The 15,368-nt window shown below is 56.0% G+C and overlaps 7 protein-coding genes across 7 annotated transcripts in view; 4 read left to right on the top strand and 3 right to left on the bottom strand.

The window, feature by feature from the left end:
- Positions 1-225: 225 nt before the first annotated feature.
- On the top strand, positions 226-1,091 carry GUITHDRAFT_96532 (hypothetical protein; the record flags this gene model as incomplete). The annotated part of the gene is made up of 7 exons (XM_005826730.1): positions 226-494; positions 540-583; positions 638-715; positions 780-812; positions 862-920; positions 972-997; positions 1,044-1,091. Coding segments are annotated over exons 1-7 (411 nt in total), but the record flags the coding sequence as incomplete, so codon positions are not given.
- A 165-nt stretch (positions 1,092-1,256) lies between these two features.
- On the bottom strand, positions 1,257-3,948 carry GUITHDRAFT_164834 (hypothetical protein). Its single transcript, XM_005826731.1, has 7 exons — positions 3,834-3,948; positions 2,578-3,778; positions 2,367-2,462; positions 2,247-2,312; positions 1,954-2,049; positions 1,533-1,826; positions 1,257-1,456 (listed from the first exon to the last, which is right to left on the bottom strand). Exons 2-7 carry the CDS (start codon positions 3,580-3,582, stop codon positions 1,325-1,327), a joined length of 1,689 nt encoding a protein of 562 aa, XP_005826788.1. The 5' UTR covers positions 3,583-3,778; positions 3,834-3,948; the 3' UTR covers positions 1,257-1,324.
- A 731-nt stretch (positions 3,949-4,679) lies between these two features.
- Positions 4,680-6,382, top strand: GUITHDRAFT_114060 (hypothetical protein; the record flags this gene model as incomplete). The annotated part of the gene is made up of 6 exons (XM_005826732.1): positions 4,680-5,658; positions 5,705-5,869; positions 5,915-5,937; positions 6,015-6,108; positions 6,159-6,310; positions 6,365-6,382. The coding sequence occupies 6 exons, from the start codon at positions 4,680-4,682 to the stop codon at positions 6,380-6,382; spliced, it is 1,431 nt and encodes a 476-aa protein (XP_005826789.1).
- A 595-nt stretch (positions 6,383-6,977) lies between these two features.
- On the top strand, positions 6,978-9,619 carry GUITHDRAFT_114061 (hypothetical protein; the record flags this gene model as incomplete). The annotated part of the gene is made up of 12 exons (XM_005826733.1): positions 6,978-7,068; positions 7,165-7,281; positions 7,324-7,396; positions 7,456-7,524; positions 7,689-7,854; positions 7,905-7,970; positions 8,119-8,399; positions 8,998-9,057; positions 9,101-9,169; positions 9,214-9,247; positions 9,306-9,371; positions 9,428-9,619. The coding sequence occupies 12 exons, from the start codon at positions 6,978-6,980 to the stop codon at positions 9,617-9,619; spliced, it is 1,284 nt and encodes a 427-aa protein (XP_005826790.1).
- A 1,011-nt stretch (positions 9,620-10,630) lies between these two features.
- Positions 10,631-11,596, bottom strand: GUITHDRAFT_76084 (hypothetical protein; the record flags this gene model as incomplete). The annotated part of the gene is made up of 1 exon (XM_005826734.1): positions 10,631-11,596. One exon carries the CDS (start codon positions 11,594-11,596, stop codon positions 10,631-10,633), a length of 966 nt encoding a protein of 321 aa, XP_005826791.1.
- Positions 11,597-12,719: 1,123 nt separating this feature from the next.
- Positions 12,720-14,261, top strand: GUITHDRAFT_143201 (hypothetical protein; the record flags this gene model as incomplete). Its single annotated transcript, XM_005826735.1, has 2 exons — positions 12,720-14,156; positions 14,208-14,261. The coding sequence occupies 2 exons, from the start codon at positions 12,720-12,722 to the stop codon at positions 14,259-14,261; spliced, it is 1,491 nt and encodes a 496-aa protein (XP_005826792.1).
- Positions 14,262-15,025: 764 nt separating this feature from the next.
- The window catches only part of GUITHDRAFT_143202 (hypothetical protein), a gene marked incomplete at both ends in the record, with an annotated part of 1,707 nt that continues 1,364 nt past the window's right edge, over positions 15,026-15,368 (bottom strand). The window contains 2 exons of the mRNA XM_005826736.1: positions 15,026-15,028; positions 15,258-15,308. Coding sequence (XP_005826793.1) covers positions 15,026-15,028; positions 15,258-15,308 — 54 coding nt within the window. The remainder of the gene's footprint in view (positions 15,029-15,257; positions 15,309-15,368) is intronic.

Genomic DNA, 15,368 nt, shown 5'->3' on the forward strand with positions numbered 1-15,368 from the left:
GGAGAGATGGTGGAAAAAGGGAAGCGGGAAAGACACAGTGACAAGAGTGATTGAGAAGTTTCTATCGAAGGGAGAGCTGGATACAAAGTGGTCGTGCCAAACTTTTTGCACGTTTGGGTTTTTGTGGTCTGATCTTCATCGGTGCAGATCAGACCAGGAGCCTTCAACATACCAGGACGATCGTTCGTTGCCTGCTCGCTCTTATCCCCCTGTTGGTAAGTTCAGCAGAAGGATCGCTGGAAGCGCTTGTCAAGGACAGGCCTCGACTGGACTCGCAAGCAGGAGCAAGAGCTTGCATCTCGTTAGAGAGTCGCGCGTTGGAGGCTGTTTCTTGTGTCGGACTGAGGATACGAGGTGGAGGACGAGAGGAGATGTCTGAAGCAGAGCCGGGAAAAGTGAGGAGGAAGATGGCGGTGGGCGAGGGCAGGAGCATGATGCACTGGTTGAATCTGCGGCCAAACGTGAAGAGGCTGAGGAGAGTTACGATGTCGGAGGTGGTCGTGTGGTGTAGAGTGTTGAGGCAGTGAAAGAGAGCACAGGTGAAGAAACACAACACGAGGGAGGATTGCTGGAGTGTGTACAGGTAGCAGGCATCGAGACCTTGTTGCTGTATGAACAGCTGTTTGTGATCTTGTAGGGGAAAAGTGTACGACATGACACCTTTCTTCGAATATCATCCGGGGGGGCCCAAGTATATCCTGATGGCAGCTGGGAAGTAAGGAAGATGCGATGTTGCAGCCTGTGTTTGGGGGGGGGGGGCTGATAGTTGGTGATATCAGGGACGGGACGAAGCTCTTCGACAAGTATCACAAGTGAGGTCGAGGCATGCTCCGGGCCATCGGGTGACGTTGGATGGGCCAGGTGGGTCAACATCGACTTCATCATGGAAAAATGCTTCGTGGGGATACTCGTCAACGAAGGTGTAGAGGGGACCTCTCTCTTGCCCGTTGTCCCTGCTGACAACTTCTCAGATGGCTCTGTTCCTGCTCCTGGAGAAGTAGGATAGGTCGGCACGCTCGTGAGGTGTTTCTGACCTCGAGCAGGAGAGCGAGTCGATCGAGGAGGAGGAGAGCGAGCAAACTCAAGATGAGGGAGGTGATGTCAACTGCTCCCTCCTAGTCTCCTGCTCCTGGTTGTTGGCTCACGGACTTCAGCAGGAGGTACAGGGAACCCGACGAGCTTGGAAGACATGGACTGACAGAGGACGCGTGATTAGTGTGTGTGATACGACAGGAAATTGACTCAAAGAAAGCTCTCCCGATGAAAATTCTTTTTGTACAACAGTTTACACCACCAAACAGCTCTTCATCTACATATTCACACCTCACGCCATTGGGATCGCAGACTTGGGACGGACAGCAACTGCGCTGTAAGGTCGCTCGACGCGGAGGAAAGCGTTTGCCTTCCCTCCTTTCTTCTTCCCTCCGGCTGCGAAAACCTTGGCCTCCTGCTTCTCCTGGAAAGACCATGCTTACCAGCAGCCAGACAAGTATAGAGAGCGAGAGAGAGGAGCAGGAGCAGAAGGGGCTTACCTTCATCATGTTCGCCTCATCATCCTCAACCCAGGCCCCTGCTGACAGTCCTCGGTTTTGTCTCGATCTCCTGTTCTTCTTCACCTGCCCGATGGCTACACCAGCATCGTGCTCCTCCAACGCGTGCGAAGAAGCCATCGAATGAGCGTAGGAGGAGGGTGCAGCCTCCGACCGAGCTTCTCCTCCCTCCTCCAGCTCTCCGTCCTCCTCCTGAGCGTGCGGGAGTGGACCAAGTGCGACGTCCTGCTGGCCAGGGGGCGTGTGGCAGAACCTCAATCTGCCGTCCACGTAGTCCTGACAGAGAGACGCGTCAGAGCAAGCTCTTGCCCCTCCTCGCTCCCATCTCCACTTCCTTAGAGCCTCCCCATCATCCTTCCCTCCCTTCCTCCTTCCCTTCTCCTCTCTCTCTGCTCCTTCTCACCCTCAAGATCTTGCGAGCAGCAGTATGCGTGTCAGGCACTCCTCCTCCACATCCCGTGATCAGTCCTCGTGCCACCGCATATCCTTGACAAACTTCCTGCAGCAACACGTTAGGAGGAGGAGGATGAGGAGGAGCAGGAAGAGGATCTATGCTAAATGTCTGTCAGACCAACCCGCCAGGGAAGGCAACTGTTGTTATCCTCAACTAGATTCAGAGCCCTTTGTACAACAGAACAGATGGAAACTTCATCCAGACTGGCAGCGATCAATCCTTTCGCTCGCTCGCGCACTCACCGTCCATGTGATGTACTGGCGTTCTGCTCCCGTCGCCGTCTTGGAGGGGAGGACGATGTTGTAGCACTGCAGAAGCATCAGCACGGACCTTGTCTCCTCCTCGTCGTCCTCCTCTCTCACCTCCTCAAAGACGATTCGTGGGATTCTCCTGCTCACGAGCTCCATGGGTGAGATATGATCCTTGAGCGAGTTGAGAGGGAGGATTCCTCCGCAAACCTGCAGCCTAGGTCACTGCGCTGGAAGCCGAGCCCTCTTCCCTTTCTGCTCCTTCCTCTCCCATATCCCAAGTCTCATCGTGCGCCCTCAACTGTCCTCCTCCCCCTCTGCTCACCATCTCTGCGCGGGACGAGACGACGGAAGGGAAGACTAGGCCGGGGCAGTCGCACAGCATGAGGGAGTCTGAGACGATGAGGGTCTGAAAGTGTTTCGTCTTTCCGGGGGTAGAAGTCACTCCGACTCGCTTCTGCCCCAGCAGCGCGTTGATAGTCGAGCTCTTGCCGACGTTGGGGTAGCCCACGAATCCAATCATGATGTAGTCCAGCTGGCTGCGAGAGCCGGTCGACATCCCCGACATCCCCGACATCCCCGACAGCTGAGACATCCTCTCGTCGTCACGCACGTCCTGGCAGACTTGCCTTCCTCCCTTCTCCACACTCTCCCTTCCCAGAAACTCAAGAGCATCCAGCAGCTCCTCCGCGTTCATCACCCTCGTCTTGTGGTCCGAGTTGATGTCCGCTTCCACCTCCTCTCCCAGCATGCAGTCTTGCTCAAAGTCTTCCTTGTACTCCACCTCCTCCTCAGCAGACTCCTCCTCGTACTCACCGTCCTCCGGGATCGAGCTCTGCTTCTGCTCTTTCAACCTTGCCTCGATCTGCGTCTTTGCGGCGAAGAAGAAGTACTTGACGTCCATCTTGTCAAAATACTGCCCCCATGCCACTCGAACACGGTGAGGAAGGAGGTCGGCCTTGTTGAAGAGGATGACGTTGGTCTTCCACTCTCCCACGCTCTTCACGTAGCCTTCAAGACTGGGGCTGCGATACAGGAGAGGGTTTCTGGCGTCTACCACCTGTACAACCACGTCGCTCTTCTCAACGACTCTCCACAGCTGCCTCCAGAACTCCAGGTTCTTCTCGAACGGTGTCAGAATCACGTCGAAGTTCTCCTCGATGCGCGCCAGCTCTCTCCTCCACTCCAGGAACGCCTCCTTCTCGTTCGCCTCCACCTGCTCCTTCCGCATCTTCTTGTTCCATGATGGCCGCATCGGGATCGGCAGCTGCCGGAGGTCCTCTGGCAGCTGCTCCTTGCTGTCTTGTGTGATGCACGTGGGACCAGACATGACGACCCTTGCATTCTGCCGCTCAGCTGTAAAGTCTCGATCCGACAACTCGGCCAGGCGGAGCAGGGCCGTTAGGTCGTTCTCGTCGACCACGGAGGTCTGGAGCTCCCGTTGGCGCTCCACAGCCTCCTCCGTGAGTTTCTCCCATTCAGGGACAAGATGAGCGTTCTTGGGGATGTCAGTCTCAAGGATCTCTCTGTTGCAAAAGCCATCAGGCGCCATATCAGCAACTCTCTTCCTCCTTCACTCACTTTGTGTGCGTCTTTGCAAACCGCTCGAACCTCTCGTTCCGGATCGACGCACCGAGAGATCCTCCAAGTCCTCCAAGCTTTGCTCTCCTCCCCGTCGAGCGACCTCCAGACGGCATTATACCTGAGCAACTTGTCACAAACAACTCCAAATCGAACAAGTCTGTGTTTGTTTCTCTTCCGCTCCCCCCCCTCACCACTCCCTTGCGGACTCTCTCCATGCTCTTCCTCAGACCTCTTCCTCTTCTTTTCTCTTCCTCCCTCTCCTCCTCTCCTCCTCCCCCTTCGCTCCTTCGCCTCGTCGTCTCTCCTTTCCTCCCTCCCTCCTCAGCGCTGCATTCATGCCCTACCGCACGTGCTGGTAATTGGTCCACATCCCCGCGTAGTCATGTCAATGGTCAGTGAGGGGACGAGCCCCACCAACATGCGGCCAGTCGCAGGTGCACTAGCGTTACTCTGCTTCCTGGTCCCTCCCTCCTCTCCCCTTCCCTCCCTCCCTCCCTCCTCTCCCCTTCCCTCCCTCCCTCCCTCCTCTCCCCTTCCCTCCCTCCCTCCTCTCTCTCCCTCTCTTCCTTCCTTCATTCCCCTCCCCTCTTTCCTCCCTGTGCCTTTGCGTCATTCTCGCCTCTGCCCCACACAGCGGACTCGCTCTTCCCGCTCTGTTTCCTTGCTGGCTACAGGGATTGCAGGCTTGCCTCCCAGTGGTCGACGATGTCATGCTGCTCTGTCTCCTCACTTTGGGCTGGATGGCGTGTACGGCAAGAGAAGAGATGGCATGGTGAGGACTTTTGCTGCCAAGGATGCTAGCGTGAGTGAGGGTCAGGATCGGCAGAGTGTGAGTCTACAGAGATGGGCGGAGGAGCAGGGCTGCTACATCAGCGAAAAGTTGAGCTGGGAACGAGGGGTGCCGCTGAACAAGGGGATGCGATACGAGGAATCTGGGCATTGGAGCAAGTGGAGGAGGGAGAGGTGGTGATGAGACTAGCGAATTCCGCTTCATTTCGGATCTCAGGCGACTTTATACGACAGTCCTCGAGCTTAGCCGAGGGGGTTCAGGCGCTGGAAGCAAGCGAGGGAAGGCTTGCTGACGACCTGCTCCTGACCCTCTACCTCGCTAGCTCGAGAAAGAAAGAGGGTTCGTTCCCTTTCTCGGAATACGTTCGCTCGCTGCCCCTTGAGAAGCCGGACCTTCCCATCTTCTGGGACTCAGCAGAGCTGCAGACGCTGCCGAGGATGACGATGACGCTGGTGGAGGCGATGAGAGAGGAGTACGAGGACTACTCGAGCAAGATCCGCAAGGTAACGGAAGCCCTCCAGGTGCAGGTGGACGATGAGGACGTCAAGTGGGGGTACGCGATGGTGAAATCCCGAGCGCTGAGGGAGAAGGTGGTGAAAGGAAGCTCAGGGCAGGATGTGCCTGAGACGTTGGAGCGATACTGCTTCCCGCTCGCCGACATGTTCAATCATGAGCCTTCGGCTGTGCCTCCCCCAGCAAGCGACCTGCTGCGGCAGGCGGACGTACACAGGGGCCCTTCAGTTCGCGGCTCGGTGGTGGGCGATCACTTTGAGTTCACAGCCACTCGAGCCATCCCAGCTGGCAGTGAAGTCAGCTGGACTTATGGCCAACTGACGAATGAGGAGCTCCTCTTGCGCTACGGCTTCGTCCCCTCTCCTCCGTTGCACGGAGACTCGAGGATCGGGTTCTCCCTCCCCTCGTCGATCTTCGAGACCTCTCTACAGTCGCTCAGCAAGGACCGAGCTGGGGTGACGAAGGAGTTGATGGAGAGGAAGCGATCACTGCTTCAACAGCTGGAGGTCATCGAGACTGGTTCCTCCCCTTCCACTAGCAGCAGATGCTGACCGGTCAGCAGCAGGCGATCTCAAGTTCGATATCAACCTCGGGGCTGAGCCGATGCTTATCCGCAAGGAAGGCCTGCCGGTTCCGATGATGCTGGTATCAAAGATCATGTGCTTGTGCTCTGGCGAGGAGCTCGCAACAGTCTGCCTGTCGACATCCGACGAGGCATGTGGGAGAATAGGTCAACCGCGGTCTACCTATGGCCCGCATGCTGACTTGCTGCTAGACATTGACAATGAGATAAGAGCGGTGAGGTGGACAAGCTGGTTGCTATCTCAGGTGCTGAACGCGATCGTATCCTCCTGCCGCTCCTGACCTTGAGGTAGGTGTACGAGCAGATGTTTGGAGGAGACGCCGGCAAGCAGACTCCTCCACCTGACTTGTCTAGGCGTGCGCGGATGGCTGAAGAAGTGCAACGAGGTAAGCAGGGTCTGTGCTGATGATGAATGAGTTGATGGCTCGAGTGGCAGAGGAGAGGCGGGTGCTGGCAACTGCGGTCAAGCTGATGGAGATCAAGTCGCAAGAGCTTGAGCAAGAGCTGGGGTCGAGCAAGGCAAGCTCGGCTGGCGCTGGCCCGAAGAGAGGGTTCGGGCAAGGGCAGCAGGCGAGCAAGAAGATCAAGGTGAGTGGAGGAGCTGCAACATGTTCAAGATTGATGTCTGAGAGGAACTTGTAGAAGAAGAACCGGCAGTGAGGAGAAATGCGATCTCTTTGGTTACTGCATTGCCCTGCCGTAGACACGCTGAACGTAGGACGAGAGAGAAGCTACAACACGGCAGATCAAAGGTGTTCGTCCGTCAAGGTCCTCCTACCACAGCAGGCGGATTGCTTCTGCCCTCGGATCTCTCGGCCGGGGTCTCGTCTGCTCTGCTAGCTAGTAAACAATTTGCTTTATTGACTGAAAAAGAAAGGCAAACCGGAGCAAACAAAGGAGGACGAGGATAATGCCTACAAACCCGCCTCAATAAAATACTAGGAGACGAAGGAGGCAGCGAAAACCGCTAGTAGTTGTTGTTCCTCTCCTCTCTTGACTGGGCTTTAAAAAAAAATCAACTCGGAATGATGCGGGGTTGAGGTCGGCGGGGAGGGAGAAGGGAGCAGGAGATCATAGAAAAGACGTCTTGAGATTGGTACCTGGAAAGGAGGAAGGAGGAGAGGAGGAGAAGGTGGGGAGGAGGAGGAGAGGAGGAGGAGGAGAGGAGGAGGAGAGGGAGAGAGAAGAAGAGGAGGAGGAGCAAGCAGAAGCGACTGGAAGCGAGGTAGGGTGGAAGGCCCCGCGAGCAAACGGCATGAGCGACGGCAGAGAAGAAATGAGGGATGAGAACCCAAGACTGACGATCCCAAAGCTCAACATGCGACCGAAAGTAAACCACCATCATGGTGAGAGGAGGAGGAGGAGGAGGAGGAGGAGAGAAAACGGGGAGGACGAGGAGGGGTAGAGGAAATCTCGAAGTATCCTAGTTGACAAGAGGGCAGGGGATGCTGGTCTAGGCTCGCCACAGGAGGTGGAAGAGCTTCTGCTCAGCGCTCGGGTGCACAGATGGCTGATGACCTTGGGCTTAGAAGAGTGCATGACATCGTTTGCTCAGAAAGGTGAGAAGCTCGTGTGCCATGGTGGGTGAACGTGCGATGTAGGGATCAGAAGTGAAGATCTAGTTGAGTTCTCTCAAGAGACTGAAGAGATGCTGCAGAGTATGGGCGTGCGAAGGTGAGAATCATATGGGGGGGCAACGATGGTGCCTCTCTTCCATGACGGTCGTTGTGCAGGATGGGGGATCGAGCCAAGTTGAGGTTGTGGGCCAGTCAAGCTCACGATGCGTATCAGCAAGATCTCAGGTGTATCATGAGAGGAGACGAGACGAGACGGGACGAGACGAGACGAGACGAGACGACATCTGAAATGACGTGTTGTGTTGTGTGTGTGTTGTGTTGTGTTGTGCTGTGCTGTGTTGCGTTGTTATGGGATGTGTACATTCTTCTCTGAAATGTGGGGATGGCAGGCAACACATCAAGTACTTGTTTCCAAGGGTTCCCACTGGCATTGAGCCCGAGATACAATACAGCCGGAGGAAGAGTGAGGTCGCGTCTGATCCGCATAGCGAAACTTCATCGGGCGAGGACGACCTCGATGCCAACAGGCTGTTCTGCTGGGCTCTAGTTGAGCAGGTACCCCCTGCCCATGGGGAATGCCGTCGTCTCACCCTTGGGTGGTCCAGGGGATCACTGACTATCATCGCAAGAGCGCTCCTGTCGCGCAGCCGAGGAGGAGTCCAGCTGAGCGAGTAGGCAGCCACGATTTTCCCTCCCTCCCTCCCTCACTCACTCACTCACTCACTCACTCACTCACTCACTCACTCACTCACTCACTCACTCACTCACTCACTCACTCACTCACTCACTCACTCACTCACTCACTCACTCACTCACTAGGAAGTCTCGATGTCTGGAAGGAGAGGGCAAGAGGATGAAGGAGACCCGAAGAGGCTGAGCAATGACAGCCCGGCCTCGCCACATGCGGAATCTTCGTCTATGAATCAGCAGATATCTCCATCCGCAACACAAGACCTAGAATTGCTACCAGCTGGTGGACCAGGACAAGTTTGGACGGGCGTTTGGCTATGGGAGAACACTGTCAAGTCTCGAGGGAGCAGGAGGGAGGGAGGAGAGATCGATCTCCTGCTGCTGGGAAGGATGGAGAGTCCGGCAAGAGTGTGCGTGAGAAGATCGGGGAGCTGCTGAGACAACTTGAAGCTCAGGTTTCACTCCTAGCTCCTCCTCCACAACCACTACCACCTTCTCCTTCTCCTCCTTCACCACCACCACCTCCTTCACTTCCTCCTCCTTCACCACCACCTCCTCCTTCTCTTCCTCCTCCTTCTCTCTAACCTCCTCCTCCTTCACCTCTCCCTGCATTTCTTCCTTTCCTTTCATCAATCTCCATATTCTCATGTGTTCTTCTCCTCCCTGCTTCTCTTCCATCATCTGTGGACTTGGCTGTTCTCATCTCGTCTCCTCTCACTCCCTCGACTTATCGCACGCTGCAGTATCAGAGGGAACAACAGTTCAAACTTCATCTCAAACAGTCAGCGACAGTCAGGTAAAATCCCTCCTCCTCTTCTTCCACCACCACCACCTCCTCCTCATCCTCCTCCTCCTCCTCTTCCACCACCACCACCACCTCCCTCCTCCTAATCCACTACCACCACCTCCTCCTCCTCTGCCGCCGCCGCCGCCGCCGCCGCCTTTCTCCTTCTCCTCCTTCTCTTCCTCTTGTTGTTCTTCCCGTTTCTCTCAGCTGACCGATGGCAGCGTTGGCAGCCTGACGCTGGTCGAGGAGTCGCCGTGCGACATCAGCGGTAGCTCATCGAGGTAGTAGCAGGGAAGACGGTAGTCACTGACTCACCTTGTGCAGGAGCCACAGGTCATCGAAGTGGAGCAGGTGGACCCTGAGCGGAGCAGAGCTGACGACCATGAGAGAGAGGTCGTGAGGAGGAGGCTGAGCTGCTCTCCTGATGGCTCACGCAGGAGGACGCTGAAGAGGATGCTCCACGAGTGGGGGGTGAGAGTGACGTTGGAGGGTTTGCGAGCATGTTAGTGAGCATGTCTGCTTGCTACAGGAGGTTGTGTACCGCGTGAAGAGAGCAAGGTTCGTTGGGTTCTGCATGATGGCGAAGAGGAACAAAGTAAGATCTGCTACTCGAGTCTCTCGGTCGCCGTGACTTCCTCCCCTCTCTTGCAGAGCACAAAGAGAAAGATTTTCCGGCGGCTCAAGAAGTTGAGGGGCAAGAGGAAAGAGGGCGAGAGCTGCCTGCTTCGAGCAGACCATTCCTCCTCCTCTCAGCTCCACAAAGCATCTTCTACGATGTTTGGGATGGGCCAGAAAGCAGCAGGCAAAGAAACGTCATCTTCGTCCTTCTTCCCTGGATGGTAAGAGAGAAACGTGACGACAAGACTGCAAGGAGCCAAGGCTGATAAGGAGGAGATGGCTGTGGTAGAGGAGGATGCGGAGGAGGAGGAGGAGGAGGAGGAGGAGGAGAGTAAACATGACATCCCCTACAGGTTTCTGATTACCGACCATTACGTTCCTTCGACCTCCCCCAGCTCGCGTCCAGCTCACCCCCGCCTGCCATCCCCTCGAACCTCCATGGGCCTGTCAGGTGGGATCGTTCGGACCCCAGCTGGGGTTGAGCTGGGCGTATCAGGTGGTTACGATGCGAGGCGGGCTCGAGCGGTGTTTTTCACCTACTTCTTCCACGCGCAAGAGAATGAGAGGGCCGACGTGCGCAATGAAACGAATGATAAGGGAGGAGGAGGAGGAAGAGGAGCAGGAGCAGGAGCAGGAGCAGGAGCAGGAGCAGGAGCAGGAGCAGGAGCAGGAGCAGGAGCAGGAGCAGGAAGGCCCGAGCGAGCAAAGGGAGATTATGGCCGAACATCCGCTGGTACAGGTGACGTCATCCACTCTCGAGGTGATGGTGAGCTGGGAGGTGGCTGGAGGTTGACCCAGCCGTCTTCGAGAGGTAACGACTCCCGTAACCGCTGGCCTTCCGCTGACGGCTGCACAGCGTCGATTCCCGAGTGCGCAGGTCGGGGAGCAGGACTAAGAGGGAACTGGGCGGGAGAAGGAGTAAGACGGCTAGGGGCAGGAGCAGAGGCAGGACAAGCTACAGGAGGAGGAGGAGGAGGAGCGGGTGTAGGTGCAGCGGTAGGAGTAGGAGAAGGAGGAGGGGACGGAAGAGGAAGAAGAGGAGAGTCGTTGCCAATGCGGGAGAGCATATTGAGGACGAGAAATCTCATCACTTCTCCTCGAACGGGCTTTCGAGATTTTCTCTGCTCCACCACAGCCTGATGAAGAGCATGACCAACGATATAATACACAACACAACACTCAGTCTCCCCTGCTATCCTGCTCCTTCTCTCTCTTCCGCGCCTGCTCCACGCCATCTTAGCTGCTACTCTCATCCTTCTCCATGAACTCATGCAGGAAGTGAAACATGAACATCGCTGCTCCGTTGGACACAAACGACTTGCAGATCCCGGGCCCGATGCCTCGAAACGTTCTTGCCAACCCTTCCTCCTTGACGATCTCTCGGATCAGCCTGATCGTGGTCTTGTTCCCGTAGTTGCTGGTCCTGTCTGCCTGTACCCGCGACTTGACGACCTCGATCGGCCATGCCAGCAGCCATCCGATGGTCGCACACACTCCTCCCTTCACGAACGGGCCCACGACAGGAGCGTTCACAACGTCAGGGATGAGGCGAACGGCATAGTCATTGAGGATGAAGAAAGTTCCGAGCATGAAGGTCGACCGCCAAAACGTGGGCCCCATGCCCTTGTACAGCTCCTTCACCTGCAGCCCAGCGTTGACAAGGGTGTGCTGGCTCTGAGGAGAGATGAGCCAAGACTGTCCGGTCTGCCTCCTGATCTTGATCAGAGCCAGAGGAGTTTCTATCACACTCCTCGACGCTGCAGATACTATCCCCCCAGCCACCACTGCCCCTCGCAACCCTCCTGTCCCAGGTATGGGCTCAGCCAGGATCGTTCCTTCGCACGCTGCAAAAGTGCCCCCGTACGCACCCAGCACGATCCCACCAAAGATGGAGCCACCGGTCAAGGCCGGGACGAGACCGCGGTAAAATCCCTTGACACCTTCTGTTTTGTACACATAACGAACAACATCCATCGACGTGCAGTTGCGGTGAGACGCCTGCGCCTGCATCTTCGTCTTCACGGTGTCGAAAGGATGTCCCGCGAGAGGAGAAGTCGCTCCGTAAACCATCCCAGCCAGCAACCCGACCACCGCTTCGGTCGTGGCGTTGCCTTTCCCTGCTAACTCCCCCTTGAAGGAGCTCCGCTTCACGTCGGGGGCGTGCGATGGAGGACTGGACACGGGGACGCGAGCGATGGTCATGGTGTTCATCGCAATCGAGTGATACTCGAACTCCAATGTCGCATCCATCGATCACTTCCTCTAGCTCCACACCGCAGCTCGTGCACCCACTGCCCGTCGACCCCAGAAGCAGAGAACGCCTGAGATAGACAGTGAGATCAAGATCAATGCATGAAAACTTCAAGAGAGAAGTAAGATATCAAACTTCTGACAACGATACCCTCGTTCTTTCTCCCTTGCGGTCCCTACCATCCCCGAAGCCCCTCCTACTCCCTTCCCCACTCCGTGGACATTGCCTTGCCCCTCTCCCCTCATACTCTCCTCGCTCCACTCTATCCAGTCACCAGCTCCACCTTCCTCGTCTCCTCCTCTTCTCCCTGCACTCTTCGCGTCTCCTCTCCCTCCTCGCGCCATTGTTCGCATTTCGTTTCCTCCCATGTCTTCCGCGATCTCCATTGGGTCACATGCAAACTCGGGGAATCCCGAGGGGGTGGGGGTAGTTTTAGAGATTCCAGACCAGGGGGTACTGTAGCCGATCAGGATGGGGTGGTGGGTTAGGATAAGCGATCCTTCTATTTACAGGTGGGTATTCGGAGAAATATTGAGGGGTAGGGGTAGTACTTGCAAGGGAGGAAGTTGGGGTAGGGGTTCTCTCAAGATTCTTTGCATGGGTAGGGTCCTACGGTGCATAGGGTCCTCCGATATAGAAGAGAACGAACATTTGAAAATTTTGAGTGAATGTATTGATTTTTAGCATAAATTTTCAACATTATAGATAAAAGTTCAAATATTTCTGTAATTTCTAGGAACCGGTTCAAAGTGCAGTAGCGATGTAAGACCCACCGTTCACAAGTGGACAAAACAAATATTCTTTTTTACCTTTACACATTTTTTTTTTAAAAAAAATGTTACACTGCTGTTCAGCAGGGGGAACAGTAGTAGTAGTGGTTGTGCGAACAAAATGGCGGAGAGCAGCAGTGGAGTCGAACAGTAGCCCAACCGGAGCTGAGAGTTGGCGTCCTTGGGTAGACTCGACGAGGATCATGGGAAGAAAGACGAGGGAGAAAGATTCTGCTGGGAGGGAGAAGAAGCAGTAATGGGATTCGTGGGGCTCGATGGTTTCAGTTGAGCTCAATTGGAACAGATGCTGCCCGTAGCTTCGCTCACCCACCTCCTACTTGTCTCCTCCGTCCTTCTCCTCCTGTTTGTCAGCAATCTTAGGGCAGAGCCTGTGGTGATCGACACGCACTCAGCTCGTGGGCGGATCACCGTTGCGGATCGGAACTACGAGGTCGGGGAAGAAGTGCTAGCAGAGGCTGCCTCCTTGGTATGGCCTGCCAACTCGGACTCCTCCTTCGTCCTCAAGTTTCTCGAGGGAGGGGAGGAGGAGAGGGAGGCTATCTTGCAGCTCGCTCACTTGCCGACTGATGCCAAGACGGAGAGGATAGCTCGACTTCGTGCGGCAGCGGAGGAGGTGTACGACAGCATGCGGGAGAGGATGGAAGCAGCTGGGTGGGAGGAAGAGGATGTCCACAGGCTGCTGATCATCAAGGACACTAACTGCTTCCCTTTCTACGGGAGGAGGGCCAGCGGGTACGAGGAGGGAACGAGCGTCGGAGCGGATCGCCTTGCGCTGTTCCCGCGCTGCGCTAAAGTGAACCATAGCTGCCGACCCAACGTGATGTTCTCCTCGCAGACGGAGGACGGGAAGCTGCGGCTGATAGCGATGAGGAGGATCGAGCGAGGAGAGGAAGTGACCTTCTCTTATCTCGGGGAGGACGGTGACGTAATGAGCAGAGAGGAGCGGAGGGAAAGGATGAGGGGAAAGGATTTCCTTTGCTCCTGTGCGAGGTGTGAAGGGGTCGACGATGTCAGAGGGATCCGATGCCCTGCTTGCGGCATCATCCGATATCCGCTGCCTGAGACGGCGGCGAAGGAGGAGGAGGAGGCTGGGAGCGCGGGTGGGGTGGTGGAGAGGGAAAAGTGGACGGCCTGCCGGTGTGAGGGGGAGGGCGGAGGGGATTCAGTCAGAGATCTGGTCGAGTGGGAGGAGGAGGCGGGGAGGAGGATGCTTCAGTTCCTCGGCAAGTGCAGAGACTTCGATAGGCAGCTTCCTGACCCGCGAGAGCTGGAGGAGATGGTGAAGGAGGCCCAAGGGAAACTGTCTCCCTCCCACTTCCTCGTGGCGCAGGGACAGGAGCTGCTGGCAAAAGTCTGGTCCTCGTATGCACATAGGATGGAGAAGCGGGAAGACTTTGTGGCTCCCTTCCTGCTTTCCTCCCGAGATTGCCGAGGACGCGCTGCCCGGAGTTTCTTCCTGGCGATCCGAGTGAGGGAGGAGCTGGAGGAGAAGTGGGAGGAGGGGAGGGAGTGCAGCAAGGAGGAGACGGGAGTGAACAGCAAGAGGGGAGGGGAGGAGGGAGGAGGGAGGAGGGAGGGCGGCGAGAGGGCGGTCTTCTCCTGCACGAGGTTGGCATTCAGCGCAGCAGAGAATCTGATGAGGAGCGAGATGAAGGAATGGAGGGAAGAGGCGGAAGACGTCACGAGGTACGTCAAGATGATGAAGAGAAGATACGGGGAGGTGAGGACGACATGTCACGTTTCAGTTGTCCCTGAGTGCTCTTTGCTACAGGACGACGAAGATGTGAGGAAGATTGAAAGATTTGTCAACGAGCTGATAGTTTGAACTGCTTGCCTCGATCTGTCTTGTCTTGTCTTGTTGTTGTCTAGTCTTGACTTGTCTTGTTCTTGTTCTTGTTCTTGTCTAGTCTGGTCTTGTCTTGTCCTTTTGACACGTCAAAGCTTTACTCACTTATCTTTATTGTTCACGAATTAAGAAAATGCTCACGTAAGTCACTACCCCTCACCGTCTCGATCAGCTTTAACCAAAGAATAGAAAGAATACATTCATACTTAGTTTCACACCCTCGCCTCCTCCTCTTCCTCCTCCTCCTCCTCCTCCTCCTCCTCCTCCTCCTCCCTTCTCCCCATCCCACTTCTTCTCTCTCCTCCTCCTCAATTGGAGTTGTGGATCTGTTCCTCCAGGCTTCCTCGCGGCATCTTGCAATTCTTCTCCTCCTCGCACAGCTCATGCATCACGCCCTTCTGCTGCTGCTGCTGCTGCTGCTGAAGCCTTTCCCTCCTCCTCCTCCTCCTCCTCCTCCTCCACCTTCCTCTCCATAGCCCCCGATGTCTTCAAAGCCACCAACAGAGGTTTTCTTGGCCGCAAGCTCTGCACGTCGTTGCCGGTAGCGATATGCCTTTGATGATGTTCAGAAAAGGAGGAGGAAAAGGAGTAGGAGGAGGAGTAGGAGGAGGAGGAGTAGGAGCAGCAGCAGCAGCAGCAGCAGCAGCAGCAGCAGCAGCAGAAAATTCAGGAAGAGCAAGGGATGAGGTGGAGGGAGGAGGAGGATGAAGTTGCAGCATCTCACCTTGCAATGTCGATGAACTTTACTGCAGGACTGAGTGGCACAGCAGCAGACCTGGAGGAAGAAGATCCACATAAGTAGGAGGAAAAGAAGGAGCAGGAAAAGAAGGAGCAGGAGCAGGAGCAGGAGAAGGAGCAGGAGCAGGAGCAGGAGCAAGAGCAGGAGCAGGAGCAGGAGCAGGAGAGTATGGGAGAGGCGATAGAAGTGACAGTGGAGCATGGAGCAGGAAGAGGAGCGGGAGGCTTCTGACTCACCCTCCTGCATATCGGACATCTCCAAGTCGGCGTCATGCTCTCGGGCTCCTCCTGTTCCTTCACGTAAGCGGAGGAAACAGAAAAGGAGGCGGAGGAGACGAAGAAGGAAAA

This window comes from Guillardia theta (assembly GCF_000315625.1).
Source record: "Guillardia theta CCMP2712 unplaced genomic scaffold GUITHscaffold_72, whole genome shotgun sequence".
Taxonomy (NCBI): domain Eukaryota; class Cryptophyceae; order Pyrenomonadales; family Geminigeraceae; genus Guillardia; species Guillardia theta.